This window comes from Pieris napi, chromosome 9 (genome assembly GCF_905475465.1).
Source record: "Pieris napi chromosome 9, ilPieNapi1.2, whole genome shotgun sequence".
In the NCBI taxonomy this organism is placed as follows: Eukaryota; Metazoa; Arthropoda; class Insecta; order Lepidoptera; family Pieridae; genus Pieris; species Pieris napi.
This window is the reverse complement of record NC_062242.1, coordinates 10,086,935-10,103,338: the sequence shown is the minus strand read 5'-3', so window position 1 is coordinate 10,103,338 and position 16,404 is coordinate 10,086,935. Positions and strand designations below refer to the sequence as shown.

At 33.5% G+C, this 16,404-nt stretch overlaps 1 protein-coding gene across 1 annotated transcript; it reads left to right on the top strand.

The window, feature by feature from the left end:
- Positions 1–456: 456 nt before the first annotated feature.
- Positions 457–14,058, top strand: LOC125052517 (proton-coupled amino acid transporter-like protein pathetic). The gene is made up of 15 exons (XM_047653409.1): positions 457–611; positions 1,067–1,096; positions 1,236–1,274; positions 1,896–1,934; positions 2,270–2,436; positions 3,638–3,782; positions 4,605–4,735; positions 6,367–6,451; positions 7,670–7,820; positions 8,985–9,182; positions 10,168–10,273; positions 12,216–12,329; positions 13,211–13,310; positions 13,569–13,660; positions 13,949–14,058. Exons 1-15 carry the CDS (start codon positions 597–599, stop codon positions 14,025–14,027), a joined length of 1,491 nt encoding a protein of 496 aa, XP_047509365.1. The 5' UTR covers positions 457–596; the 3' UTR covers positions 14,028–14,058.
- Positions 14,059–16,404: the final 2,346 nt, after the last annotated feature.

Genomic DNA, 16,404 nt, shown 5'->3' with positions numbered 1-16,404 from the left:
ACGTATGAACGTTTAATAAAATCTGGTACAAAAATTACGTATATTCAGAAATCACACATTTTATGAAAAATGTTCGATAATCGATTACTGCGGTGTCATTGAGTGAAAACTCATGTGAAAACATGACGCGAAGGATAGGAACCTAAGAATTAGGATCAGGAGAAATCCCACGACGGTTCGTAAGTAAGTAATAAAAGTTAGTATCAAAAAGTTGGTTTGGAGGTAAACATGAATTAGACGAATTTTAAAATTATGTACAACGATTATAAAATGGCTAACCTCAGTTGTCACATTTTAACATATGTCAACGTCTAGTTTATATATATTTATCAATGTTTATGAAAAAGACGAAACAATAATTGTTTTTTAAAATTATGTAACACCCTCCTTACTTACGCATAGATTATAAAATGGCTCATCTGTCATTTGTCACATTTTAACATATGTTATTGAAATTTAATGTCTACTTTATATATTTTTATCAATGTTTATAAACAAGATGAAATTGAAGAGATTTTATGCCACAATTTTGTGATATTTTCCTTGATATAATTAAAAACATTGTGAATTGATGTCATGTACGACCTTGTTAAGAGATGAAGAAAGACGATGTAAGTATTTATTTAAATATTTCACATAAGTTAAAAGTAACATATATGAAACGAATTTATTTTTTAACATTTATGCTATATAAAGCTTTAAAGATATATTAGTACCTATATATTACTAACATCATCTTGATGGTTGGAGGTCTTTCGCAGTCCGTTTCACAATGCATTTTCTTTTGCGAACTAGCGAACTGTGGAATCGACTCCCGGTGGGGATCCCTCAGAGATACGACCTCCAAATGTTTAAAAAGCGAGTCTACTCCTCCCTCAAAGGCCGGCAACGCACCCACTAAAAATGGGTGTCTATGGGCTGCGTAGACTGCCCTTTTTGGTCGTCCCGCAAGCTCGTTTGCCCCCCTATTATATTAAAAAAAACAGTAAAACTTAAAATTATTTAACACATTTAAATTCAGTAAACTTTACTTATGACTGAAATTTGACTTTATTGAATATTCCAGGATTCTGAACCAAACAAACCGAAACCTGAAGTAAGTAATTTTATTTTGGATTAAAATCTTTCAATTCATATTCAATAAAAAACATTAAAATAATTTAGGGAATCAAAAATTTATGTTATTGATTGATTGGTTTAATTTAAATTTAATTTTAATTTTATTTAATTAACAGGATATCCAAAGGGCAAATAAAATATCACAAGTTGGATCAGTAAGTTCACAAAAAGTATATTTTTGATATTTTATTTTATTGTGATCATTTAAATTAGGGATGCATCGATACGCCTTTTAGCCGATACGATACCGATGCCGATACTCTTATAGAAATATCGTAGATACCGATACTGATACTAACGCTTATTGAATTAAAATTAAATTAATGTAAAATATATCAAGTTTGGTTAAAGTTTTTAATTTTTATTATAAATATAAACAGTCACTGACTTTGAATAAGATTAAAGGTCTAGTAAATAAAATTAAGTATTAAGAGTAATAGTTAAATTTATATAAATAACTGTTAATAATTACAATTAACATTGATAAGATTTTTGTAATTCTATATTCTATTTGATTTGGTATTGAATAAATACTACGCGCGATAGCAGTTAAAAGCCAACTAAAGTGAAATACGCGGGGATAAAGTGGGTGAGAGATGCCGCGTTTACTTTTTTAAAGCGAGAAATTTGAAAAGTATCGTATCGGCAATTAAAATATCGCCGATATATCGGTATCGGATGCATACCTAATTTAAATGAAACGCGCTTATAGCATATATTTTTTTAACAATCCAAAATTTTATATTGGCATTGTACCAACATTCAAAAACTTTCAGAATGTATCTCAAGTCGTCAAGACGTCGCCTGTTGAATCCGTGAGTGAATCATATGTATACATTTTGCGTAATTTTGACGTAGATTTTTGCTGTAAATATGTCACAGATTCGAAGCGATTAATTAAGTACCCGAACAAATTGACTTTGACGCATTGACAATTTACAACCTGTAAGATGTCTATGACATTGCGTGGTGTTGCCATCCTAATAATACAAATGACGTGTTCTCTTATTACATAATCTCTGAAACTGATGGCTTCGCGAATTCTCATTACTCAAACCAATCACACAAAAAATATTGACGATAATATCATTGATTATGGGACAAAAAGACATACAAACTAAAGACACATTATTCTGTTGTCTATTTTCAGGAGGACCTTGACGATATATCATCCCTCTGCACGTTGCACGAGGAATTGTCTGAATATCTCCAGAAAGCTGAAAGTAATGTGTACGGAAATGCATACGACCTGTATCCTGGAGTCGAGACCATATATTACGATTTCACGGCTGAGAGACAGAATCTTTACGCTACAAAGTAATTATAAATTGTCTTTATACATGCTATTAATGATGGTATAGAAATTTAACTGCGCATTAATCATTAATTTTTATTCGCGACTTTATAACGGTAAAACTTTTGACATTATTAGTGAAGTAGACACAATATTCTGCCTGATCGGTATAGCTTTTAAATGTTTTCTCATTGGATACACTCAAGATTTTAACCGCCATGGCTTAGTCCTAGGTTGGATTCCTGGTAGAACAATCATTATTTCAGGATGGCAGGGGTATTGGCAGGGGGTATTGGCGGATCGTTTTTTTGCGTTGTACGTTTTAACATCATCTTTCGACTATGTGTTTGCGTGTTGTTCCCACGAAAATGTAAGTGCGCGCTCCTATTTCACCATGCCTACTGCTGATAGAGGAGAAGTCTTTGTTTTTTTTTTAACTAATGTTATTATTATTAATTACTTAATATGTCATGTGGAACATGGTTTAGTGGTTGCAGCTCCTTAAAAACGTTGTGTAAAAAAAATGGCGTTTGAAAAGAGTGGCGAAGAGTTTATTGCCAGTTCTTCTCTTCCGTTCTACGCCCTTGATTTGAGAACTGGCACTAAATGTAAAATTAGAAGCATTAATATGTATTTCTTTACTGACAAGTCATAAGCGTACAATGTGTTACCTATATGATTAAATGATTTTTGAATTTTGAATTTTGAACTTGATACATTGGTGCAAACATTTTAATACGGTTTCTATATTTAAACCCTGTATAAATAAGCAAATTGATAATACCAGACTGTTATCTACTATATGTGTGTTTTATGGATTTCAATTTAAATGTTATAAGATTTAATTATTTATTAAATCTGTTAATAACTTTGGCTGTATGTTTAATATTATTGGCGAAATAATATAGTGTGAGAGTGTGTGTGTCAGTGTTTTATTATAAGTTAATGCCTGATCGTCGCTAGACTCGTAACATCCTTTTAATGTAAAAATGCTTCTAGCATTAATATGTATTTCTTTACTGACGGGTCATAAGTGTACATATTATGTTGCCTATATGATTAAATGATTTTTTACTTATTTATTTCTCTCATAGTCTTAAAAAAAAAGCAGACACAAAAATTTGTCTGTCCCGTACTCTATTAAAAAATACTGTAAATAATTTATTGTAAATGTGACATTGAAATAACCATCGTTATATAACTCCAAGTATACTGCGTTTTCAGTCTGGTGGAATCAACAGCACATTACGTAAAAGGCTGCCTTGGCGCAGGATTGTTGGGAATTCATGAAGGCTATATGTACGGAGGGCTATGGGCGTCTCTCGGCGCCACAGTTATACTTGGATTTCTTGTGCCCTATTGTACATATGTAAGTAATTCTTTAAAACCAGCCCTGCGATTCTGTAACTCACTTTTCGAACTCACACAGCGGTTTTCGCATCGGCGGTCGCTCTCAAATCAGTCGTGAAGCAGTCATTTTATGATTTGGCATTCTGATAAACAATAAACTACAAGCTCCCACCTTTTCAGTTACAGAATCGCAGGGCAGCTGCGATGACAATTGTATCTATTCTTTGCATTATTTAATAGATATGTGATACCTGTTCGCTTTTTTCAAGTATGTGGTTTTACAACAACACAATTTATTAAAATAGTTAAAGGATATTTTCTGAACACACCTTACGCAGAGTTGGAGATGATACTGAGCGCTAACATGTTACACATTAGACTTACTCATTCACTCACATGCATCCACACACTTACATGCACCCACACATTCACGCGTGTTAAGCGTAATGCTTCTTGTGAAAAAAAAAATTGGGAGAAGTTGTTGTAAACAGTTTTGACAACATTTCTTAATTGTAATTGAAAAAAAAAAATAACTTTTTATGGAGTTAAGAATTACTATAATGTTTGTTTCTGATGAGCTACTCGTAGGAACACAGGTATTTTTGCAAACATATTTTTTTTTCCCAAATCTTACACATTTTAATTCATGTTTTCGCAAGCAAGCAAGTCTACTCCTCCCTCAAAGGCTGGCAACGCACCCACTAAAAATGGGTGTCTATGGGCTGCGTAGACTGCAGGTTTTTGGTCGTCCCGCAAGCTCGTTTGCCCCCCTATTATATAAAAAAATAAAATAAAATAAAACACGAAAATTAGATATTATTAAATAGGACCTACATTTCAGATGTTGATCAGATCAGCGCAGAGCATGTACGGTCGCCTGCGGGTGCCGAGGCTGTCATACGCAGACCTCGCAGAGGCTGCAGTCGCAACTGGCCCATTGATATTCTTCCGGCGACACAGTAAGGCGTGCAGGTGATCGTAGTTTACTTACTCGTAGTTGCGCAATCCAATTATAATTTTCGAGCTTATAATATAAATGACAATTATACACTTTAAAAGCGATTTTTTGATCACGTGATCCTTTTATTAAGCTGTATGGTAAGTTTTATCTTGTTATAAAACACAACCCATTGTTATCTTTGTTCATTTGTTTATTCAACACAAACACGAGCAATTAATTTATATTCTCATAGAAACGCTCTAGGAAAAAAACATATGTATATCCCGTCTTAAAAGCCTGTTCTGAGTGACGTCTGTGTTTTCTTTTCTTATCATCCTATATTTATGTTGCCACATACATCAAAATCTTATAGAAAATACTACACAATATAGTATATATTTTTAATGCGTATCTATGATACACTACAGCTATAAAATCCGTAGCTAACTTGATTGTTTGAAGCTGGTATTATTAGTAGGCTTTGCAAATCCTGTGTTCTAGAAAAACGATGATTGAAGACTTCCTATAGACCTATAGTGAAACAGAGCAATGTTAGCCTAGTGGTTTCAGCGTGAGACTCTCATCTGCGGTCGTAGGTTCGACCCGCCTGTGAGCCAATGGACTTTATATGTGCGAATTCAAAACTCGCTTGCACGGTCAAGAAATTCGACGGCGTCGACGGCGTGTGTCAGGCACAATAGGCTGATCACCTACTTGCCTGTTAAAAAACACCACGAAACAGATACAGAAATCTGAGGCCCAAACCTTAAAACTTGTAGGCTTTGGATTTTTTAAGCAGACACATATTATGTTCTACCGCTTGCCCTCAGGACTCTACTCTTAAAAAAACGTAACAAACTAACTTTGCACCCAGAATTACTTTTAAGAGCGTTGGGATCTAAATTCAAAATTTAATTTAAACCCCAAATGAGAATTGTACAAACTGCTTTTTATTACTAAATGTTCGTAAACTGTGTAGCTGTTGTGCATTATTCAACGTGTGTAGTAGAAATTGAACCATCTGCACTTTCTGCTCGTGTTTATAAGGAGTCGGAGCTATTATGACGATAAAACGAATGGCTATACATGTCAGTATGGTTTCGGCCATAAAGTCTCGCACTTATAGATTAAATAAAGTTCCTCTCTCAGTTAGAAGTGATCTCTCTGAGTTAACTAGTTTTTTTTGTGTATATGATAAATATACTTTCAATAGTGATACCAACAACGATCCTGACGTTTGCTATGTAACTTGGATATATATGTATAATAAATAAATGAGTGGCGCTAAAACCGTTTTAGGTCTGGGCCTCAGATTTCTTGATCTGTTTACTGTTTGGGTTTAAGGCAAGCCAGGTTTTCATGTTTACCATTGAACGCGACATTTTATTAGAATGTACGTGGATGAATAATAAATTAATATAAATAGTGAATATAATTTTCTCTGAGACTAAATTACAACAATTGAAAAAGTAGTAGAAGTAGGTAATAAAAGGACCTCTTGTGACAAAATTTGGAACTAGAAATTGGTTGCGTTCCAAAATACACATTCTAACAATGTTGTATGAAATATTAATTAACATTTTATCAATGAATATTTTCTTAAAATACTCGACCTAATTGTTAGTATTTGGTATTAATTAAAAATTAATTGCGATTGTTGCAGATACTTCGTAGAATTGTTACTGTTTATTGAGTTCAATGGGACATGCTGTATATTCGAGATAATGATTGCGAACACTCTCAAACAGGTCGGGACCCAATTCTTCTTTGACATAAATTTTTGCTTTATATTTTTAATTCTAGGCTATAGATAATAAAAAAAACATAGGGTAGAAAAATATTTTTGTTAGTTGAGTAGCGCCGTATGCTAATACTTTATCGATATCATATAGGTACCTAGTTTGTATTTCTACAGAGATAGAAGAGAATGCCCCCGAGAGGGCAGACCTTTTTGGTACTAAATTGTCCCTAATATGACAATTGAAGCTGTGAAAAAAGCTAATAATAATTATACTATAGACTAAGATCTGCTATAGATTTAGCGGTCTATAATAAGTATTTTTTTTTTTGTAAAGACAATTCACACCAGTTGACCCAGTCCCATGCTAAGCTGGTGAAGCTTGTGTTATGGGTACTAGGCAACGGATATACATACATATTATAGATAGATAGACATATATATACAAATTTAAACACCCAAGACCTAAGCACAACACCAAATGCTCATCACATCGATGTTCGTCTCAGCCGGGGATCGAACCCGGGACCCATGGATTCGCAGTCAGGGGAACCACTAGACCAATGAGTACACACACACACACGTATAATAATATGTTATGCCCACGAATAAAGTCAGACCAAAATTTGAATTTGCTGTATTTTGACTGTATTGTTCTGTATCTGATTTATATTTTTTTAAACTTTATGTAGACCAATTACAACTTAAATAATCAAAAAACTTTATTAAAAATTGAAAAGTTGTATACGCCACGGGTCTCCAAGTAATGATACAATATCAAATTCTTCCGCATTTATCATAGTGGCTGTTCATAGGAGTTGTTTAATAACTGCAGCTGAGTTTTATCTATACGAAATTTCACCCGTAACTCCTGGATGCACCGCACTCTCTGTGGAACCAGCTTCAAATATTTCCGAACCAATTCGACTTAGGATCCTTTAATAAAAAAGACCGTACCAATACTTCAAAGGATGCAGCGCACTCGCGATCCCCCTGGCATTGAGAGTGTCCATAGGCGGCGGTATCACTTAATATCAGGTGAGCCTCCTGCTCTCTTGCCCCATTCTATAAAATAAGAAAATATCTATACAAGCTTGTTAGGTACTTAATAAAGATGAAACAATAATTGATTGGTTCACACAGAAGGCTCAACTATATTGAAATAACATCAATAAAACGGACGCAATTGGTTATTCTAAAATTAATAAAAGAACCTTTTATTTTTAAGGTTTTGGAGATCATATCACAGACGGCGAAAGATTTGAATTTGGATATAAGCATTTACATAATAATAATAACAATACCTCTGATACTGCTCTGCTTGATACGAAGTTTGAAGTACTTGGCACCTTTTTCTCTTGTTGCGGACCTGTTTATAGGTAATTTTTACACGCTTTATATTAGCTTCACCTGTATGTATGTATGTATGTATGTAACCGACTCCTTCGGACTCGATTTTGACCCACTTTAAACGGACAGATTTAATTCAAACTTTGTACACTTATAAAGAATCAGCGACAATATAATAATTTCATAGGTTTATCTCGAAAAAACAATGAATTTTTTTTAAGTCCACAAAGCAATACGATTAAATTGAGACAACACGTATTGCTGCTAGGACAAAAAAGTGGAAAATAAATATTTAGGTTAGGTTGCTCGATAGACGAAAAATATGGCACAGAGCGCCCCACGCTTTTTCACAATAATACCAGTATTTTTTGTTCACCATTTTCAGCCTAAATTAGGAATTATTTTTCACTTTTTAGTTTGATGTGCTTTAAAAGCGTGTTTTATAGCTTTTTTAAACTATATTTATTCGTATATTTTTATTTCTTTCGTAAATTTCTATCTGTTACTTTTTTCTTATAAGCAAATAGGTGATCGGCCATCTGTGTCTGTCACAAGCCGTCGACTTTTTGGGTCATGACATGCCTTACGATGTTTTCCTTCTCCGTACGTTCAAGAGCTAAAGAATAAGCCGCAGCCTGAATATCGTTCAGGCAGGTAGTCAAACGGCGCCGTTTAGTTAAAAGGCTAGGCTGTTAATTGAACGGCTAATTAAGCTATTTGGCTGCTATATAGATGGGCTTTTTGTGACACAATCTGTCGATTTCTTCGTAAAGGTTTCCTATCCTTATATTTATAATTCTACTAGATGACCTGGCAAACGTTTTACCGTGTATATCATTTATATTAAAAAATAGGGGTTGATCGTAGAGGGGTGAAAATTAGGGGTTGTATGTATTTTTTAATGCTGTATCATAAAAAAATAAAAAAAAACTAAAAAAAATAAAATAAATAGGGGTGGTCTACCCTTAACATTTAGGGAGCTGATAAATAAATGTTGTCCGATTCTCAGACATACCCAATATGCACACAAAATTTCATGAGAATCGGTCAAGCCGTTTCGGAGGAGTTTAACTACAAACACCGCGATACGAGAATTTTATATATAAGATGTGTTCACAGCCAAAGTACGAACCCAAGACGTTAGAGGCGAGTCGTCACTTAGCCTTTATTCTTGTATAAGGTTTTACTTACAGGTACATGCGTTATCACGAGTTTGTACTACAGCCTATCTGTGGCTGCGTCGCTAAGCAACGTTCCTGCGTGGAAGAGTGTACACGGCTTCCTACGTTTCTGCGGTGTCTGCATTTATAGCATTGACGGCATCGGTGTATCATTACCAATTGAGAATAATATGAGACGACCGCAGTACTTCAACGTTGTGTTACAATGTGGTAAGCACTACTAGAAGCTTGAAGTGGAGTGAAGTGGATCTGTTGTGTTATTGATAATCAATTAGTGAATGAATTTTTTTGTAAATTTTCTATTTTACGCAGGGCGAATGTAGCATTGGAATGTTGAAAGAATTTGTGAAATCAGTTCAGTATTTTTTGAGTTTATTCGTTCCTCAAATACAAATATCTCTTCTTTATAACATTATTTTGTACATAATATGACATAATAGATTTAAGTCACGGATATATTATTTAATAAACTTGGATTTAAATAGTTACACGTAAAATTCGTGTCGATTAAAAATTTCGACTAAACCAAAATTTTTGTATTTGTACACTATATACTTTTTAAATAAACCTTGATTCAATTTATGGGAAGTTTGATAAGTAAGGTTTTGACAGGTTTTAATAAGTAAAGATTACCTTTATACCTAAGATATATACAGTATAAACTCTTTATAACGTCATTCGTAGTAACGAACTCTCTATAACATAAAAATGACTTAAATTTATTTGGTTTAACCCAATAACCGTACATTAAATTTATTCTTCCCTCTCTATAACGAAACCTCTCTATAATAAACAAAAAAGCTCGGTCCCTTGAAATTCGTTATAAAGAGTTTACACTGTATGTATGTTAACGTAAAATTGTAAACACCGTTAGATTGTAATCTATCTCGCGAGATTATAAACTGTCGAAAGATTGTGAACCTCAACGAACTGCTTACAATTTAACGTATTATTATTCGGTAGATTGTACTACACTTAGTTATCATTCAAACTTCTTTGGTCAATTACAGATTAATTTTACTTCCCAACAATTTCATATAACTACCGAATAATAATATGTTAAATTGTAAGCAGTTCGTTGAGGTTCACAATCTTTCGACAGTTTACAATCTCGCGAGATAGATTACAATCTAACGGTGTTTACAATTTTACGGTGACATGTATACTCAATTAACTGTAATCTCACGTTTCACAGGGACGGCGATTGTAGTACCCCTAGTAGCTATGGTAGGGTTCTTCGGCTATTGGGCGTGGGGAGAACAGTGTCGGACTCCCATCACCATACATATGCCTTCAGAAAAGTGAGATTTTGTTCTATTTTTGAAATCGCGTTTTTGGAATAACTTTACATAGCTCTCGTAATACTTGTATCTCAAAATGTACCTAAGTATTAAAAACCCAAAGTTGTAAGACATGATAGTGTCTATACCCAGGGATTGGTACTTTGAGGGTGATTTGTAATTATTTTAAATGTTTTTTATTTATAAAACAGGTGGCAAACGGACAAGAAGCACATCTGATGTTAAGTAATACCGCCGCTTATAGACACTCTCTGCCGGTAGGCTCGCATGTGCGTTTCCGGCTTTTTAAGAACGGACACTGTTCTTGAACCCTAAGTCAAATTGGTTCAGAAATTAATTTATATTCTTACCCATGCAAGATACTTATATTTTTTTGTGCATTGTTAAATACAAATAATATATATAATGATAAGGATGTAATTATAATTTAAAATAACCATTCCTAGTAATAATGATCACTTGGGCATGGCAATGAAAATTCAATAGTTTTTCGCGAATAATAATATTTAATAACCTTTTACAGGTTCTAGTTATTCGAGTTATTGAATAAAGTAATGAACCACACATTTCAAAATTAATTGCCATTAATAATCACTGAACCAATGGATTAATTTATAATATTAGTTATTATTAAAACAATATTTTAATTTAGCATAGTATATACAAACAGTGGTTCGAAATAAAACCTATACATTTATCTATTAAATTATAATTTGATGCTGTGATTGCTTTCCAAAACTTATTATTAATACAATTCCGTTTTCCTAACGAAAGGAAATTAGACAATTTCAACTTTTCTGTAGGTAAACCAAACTTTTTGGCGTGGGCACAATAAATTTGCAGGGATATTATTATTTGCATCAATATTCATTAAAGAATTTTTAATTAATAAGTGAAATGCCCCTATAATTCATATGCCTTTTAAATATAAACATCGGATTGATGCCCTCCTCGTTTATCCTTATTTTCTGTCTCTAGTTAAACTATTACAGGTCACAATGTGAAATGTAAGATGAAACAATAGCGCGTTTAATAATAATAATATTTTACTTGTAAGACTATGGCACAAAAATGTTATGATGTTACAATCTAAACTTCTTATATTCTGCCACATATAATAGCGTGCAATTTTGTCTTAAAAGGTAGAGTTTTACATAGAAGTCAAAGGCGCGTTCTGATTGGTTGTGATGTCAACAGAGTTTCTTGTCAAATACCCGTTGACACTCGATATGTGTCATAATATTATATTATTTGTCCAATCACAGTTCAACGCACAGTTTCGTCTTTCGACTATCCTTACATAGATACAAAAAACCAACAATTGTACTAAACATAAACAAACAGGTTCAAACATGTACGAAATTAATAAAAGCAAAAATCTATTAAAACATTAAATACGTAAATCCTAATTAGGCTGTTCTGTTTTCTGGTGTGAACATGAAGGTATGTACGTGAGGGTGTGTATGTGGGGTGTGCTCATGATGCTGGAGATTCTACGCTATGGATATTCTTAAAACTGCTTAAGCATATTCCGCGATAGCTTAAACAAGTCAAGGCTTAAATAGTAGTCGTTGCATTTCCGGGCTGCGCGATACAAAACTGAGTTTTTACATAGTTGGTATTGAATAAATTGATATGAAAGGAAACAAACTTCACGTTTATCACCTACCACCAGCCTACCAGACTCCTACCAGAGCCTGAGATGCCAGAGCATAATTACGAGTCTGGTAGGCTGAAACATGGATGTGCAATTTCTCTTGAAATAAATATCATTTTACATAGGTCCCTGGTAACAAAAAAGGAACCTTGTAGTAAATAATGAGTGACTGTAGTTCCATACACTGCAATTGCATTGTGTAAACTACAGTAGTTCAACTAATTACCGTACAATTTGGGTCCCCATTGGAGCGTAGCATCTGGCCCATTATAAACTGTTTTGCAGTATACCAATTATCATGCAGTTTCTGCTCACCGCATCTCTCGGGGTCACATTCGCTGTACATTTCTGGGTACCCTTCAGGGTCATATGGCACTACATTAGTAGGATATGTAAAAGGTTTGTATTGATTTAATTACGGTGATGTTCAAATATGAGAATACATAACAAACGTATATAGAACAGAGTAACTGAGAGAACTGGTATAGGTCCAGTTACCAGTATTTTTGGACACCGTTAAGCTAGATGTGGCCTTTGGAGGGGACGCCTGTCCAGGAAAATCCCGTTTAACCGTCGCTTTAATGAACACATAGCATACGGTATCATTTACCGTCCGACTTATTCAATGTTGCGTAATTTCAAAAATTCTAATACTCTTGTCTCAGTTTAAGAATAAATGAAGTTGGAAAAAATCGTCTTGTGTTGTTCTTTATTCCACTCCTTCATTCCTGTGAGACTAGTACTTTTATGAATAGGACCATCTTATACGCATCTTCAAGGAGGAATCCTGGGACACTGTAAAACTGAAAACAATACCGAACGGATTCGTTAGGTTTTTTTTGTATCTGCTTCATGGCAATCTGCTATCCAGTAATAAGCCACTTGTTTGTTTGATTTTACTCAGTTCATGTTATCCTCAAGAGCCATACTCGACATAGAGCCACGACTCTCTTGATGTTAAGAGGTAAATCTTTTATATAGGCTCGGTACGTCCCTTCTTTTTAGCCGCTTATGCTGAAGACCGCCTTCTCCTCTCAGAGCGTGTGCCAGTTTATTTACATGGATTCGTTAGTAAACGAACAACATATCATTAACATTGGTCAAGCAGAAATATCCAATCAATGATTGTTAGGTTTTTTTACTGTTTCACATTCTTATAATTTTTGGAAATCGAAACCTGGTCGAATCACACGTTTTTAAGTGAATGAATTATTACAGATTACTTAAAATTTTCTCGATTGCTTTTTTTCTTTAGCTTTCATGTTTTGTTTAACTTCCAGGCGAAAGAATATTTTGGAACGTATATTCAGAGCTGCCCATGTCATGCTACTATCGTGTCTTGCAATCGCCTTCCCGAATCTTATCAAGTGGATGAGTTTCGTAAGTTAAATTATAAATATTATTATTATTTTATATTACAGGAGCCTGACCTGATGGCCCATGGACACACACTGCCAGAAGGCTCGCAAGCGCGCTGCCGGCCTTTTAAGAATTGGTAAACTGTTTTCTTGAAGGACCCTAAGTCGAATTGGTTCGAAAATACTTCAGTGGGCAGCTGGTTCCACATTAGATAAAAAATTATGTAATATAATGTCAATTCTATTTAATAATTATTTCTAATTTCCATTTTGGTTACAGCTGGGAAATTTCTTCATGGGGTTGGTGGTGTTCATTTTGCCAGCGTTCATAGACAGTATGGTGTCGTGGAATCAACCTCTTGTGCACACGCGGTAATTAATTAAAACAACAAAATAATTACCAAATTATATGTTTAAATAATAGCAGGGCAAAATTGTAGGGAACAATTTTGTAATTATACAAAATATAGTTATTTCTCCCTAATTTTAAAGAAGAATATAATATGTAAGTATGAAGTCTATTAACTGTTCAATGAGGCACGGTACAAATACATTTACATTTTTTATACATTAGTCACTTTGTGTGATGATTGTACCTTCAAATATTTATATTTCCGTAAGAATCAAAGGGCTTTAGATTATTTTGTATCTTTGTTTCAGACTCAGATTGCTCAAAAACTTATTAATTATGTCCATTGGAGTAACTTTATGTGGTGGTGCAATATATTCTTATGATTAAGATTTTAATGTAAATAAATGTTTACTTAACATATTTTGTTTTACTGACATCTATTAACTTAAAGCCAAACTAATTCAGACATATTGCATTGAAGAGCTGAACCATATTTTACTCCCGGTATTGCGCCATCTATTTACTAAATATGAAACTAATATCACATTATTTTAATTGAAACTCCGTACTTTTTACCTAGATGGCGTTAAATTTATATTAAAGAATCTAAAGAGCGAACCTAAATATTGTAGAAAAATTTAACTTTAATTATAAACGGAAACATCTGTTAGTTATTAAAATGCTTTCGAACACTTAATCAAACGACTTTTTCGAAAGACAATCTTTAAAACTTAATAACTTAAAAAGTAAGAGTCTTAGGGAGCGTTCAAGTATTACGTCACGCAATTTTTTGAGATTATTGACAAATGTAACGCGCCGTGCGGTATCGAACCTACGACCTCAGGAATGAGAGTCGCACGCTGAAGCCACTAGGCCAACACTGCTCTCAATAATTATCGCTATTAAAAAAGTCTGCCACAAGAGCAAATCATAGATTTTTTGCTCATCAGCTCCCTAGCTATAACATTTAAAAGAAAAGATTATATCCCCAAGAAAGGAGGCTAGGGTAATTCCTCATTAAGAATCGTTCCCTTATATGAGAAAATATACTAACTACTAATACAATAATAATTACGTAGCCCTATACCATGGAATTGCATTTCGCAATTTATTAGAATTACACGTGCCTGCGATGCCCGGTCAGCATTTGTTACCCCGTGGAACCTTATTCTTTTTGATATTTTCTGCGCATTCAAATTCCTAACATCGGTTTGTTTAACCGTATCATTTAATGTATTTTTTTATTTTTAATAAATTAGTTTAAAACCTTTTTTTAAAACTTCGGCTGTAGCCTTCGTAATTAGCTAATAAACTAATTTTGTGATAGCAATAAACTGTTGTTGTACAAGCTGGAAATCGTAAGAAGCAACTTTGTCTGAATTGTTCGAGCAAACATAGAGATTACGGTGAAACTACCTATGGGTGGTGAAATATCGTGTCACCCAAATCCTACTGGTCTAAGATCCCGCTATACAACGACCTTCACCGAGATGCTTATTTAATGAAACTTATTTTATATTTAATTTAATATGTCAATAAATATAATCCATATGGGTTGCCTAGCAAATTTCAGTCCAGAGTATTTTAATTAATATTTAAAAAAAAAAAGTTTTTTATAATTTGCATGTCGTAAATTTTTTGAACTTTTTTCAATCAATATTTTTAATCAGGGTAGTATTATATATGTTTAAAAGCAACGGACAGATTTTGGTGCGATATCTCTATTCTCTTTAGAAAATACTAAAAAAAGGGTAGGAAATAATGGTTGAACTTGATGTGTTGCATATTATCAGAGCTCTTCATTTATACCTTCTAATAGACCAGTGCCGATAATTTTTGAAACCAAATAAAATTACAGTAGGATGAAACCCATTAGGAAAGGAGGGGAATATGATCAAAATGAAAGGAAAAATAAATTACGGTCGATCTGAGGTCGGGAAGGGGTGGGGGGGGAGTTTTAAGGGTAAAGAACGGTTTATCTCGATTTCCGGCAAAACTAAAAGTCCTATCGAAGAAAGTTAAATGGCAAAGTTTGAGGTAATAAAAAGATCTAGAACTTTTGTATTCACCAGTTTTTCACATAACCTCAAAATTTATGTGAAAAATTCAAAAAACCAAGTTTATGGTTTTTTATTTTTATCTTTAACAAAAATATTTTTTTTTTAACGAAATTTGGTAAACACTTACCTTTCTATGTCCCAAATACACTGTAATTTATTTGATTAAAAATATTTAATTGTTCACCTTATTTTGAATTAATATCGAAAAAACATCCTAATTTTCAATCGAAAATTCTGACGTCAAAATTTCAGCTTTTTTCAAAAAGTTGGTGTGCTTTCAGTTCGTTGAAATCTCTACTTTCCTATGGTAAAAAAAAATATATATATTACCATAGTAAATCTTCTCAGAAAACGCAAAAAATCGTATGCAGTAACTCCCAGACCTGTCATCCCCTTCCTTACTTCTCTAAGAAATACGAAAATTTTAGCCCATCTAAAGGTTAATTTTTTTTTTTAGGTCACTCAGGTATATATAAGTTATCTTAAAATAGTAATAAATAGGCATCTGATTATAATTTAAAGAAGATTCATAGAGAAGTAGGGAAGGGGATGACGGCTCTGGGCGTTACTGCATACGATTTTTTGCGTTTTATGAGAAGATTTACTATGGTAATATATATATATTTTTTTACCATAGGAAAGTAGAGATTTCAACGAACTGAAAGCACACCAACTTTTTGAAAAAAGCTGAAATTTTGACGTCA

What these genes read in the sequence shown, in the direction of transcription:
- LOC125052517 (XM_047653409.1), top strand. An exon ending in TTGTGCCCTATTGTACATAT is followed by an intron (nt 3,783 to 4,604) that starts GTAAGTAATTCT and finishes CCTACATTTCAG; the next exon opens with ATGTTGATCAGATCAGCGCA. An exon ending in ATTAGTAGGATATGTAAAAG is followed by an intron (nt 12,330 to 13,210) that starts GTTTGTATTGAT and finishes TTTAACTTCCAG; the next exon opens with GCGAAAGAATATTTTGGAAC.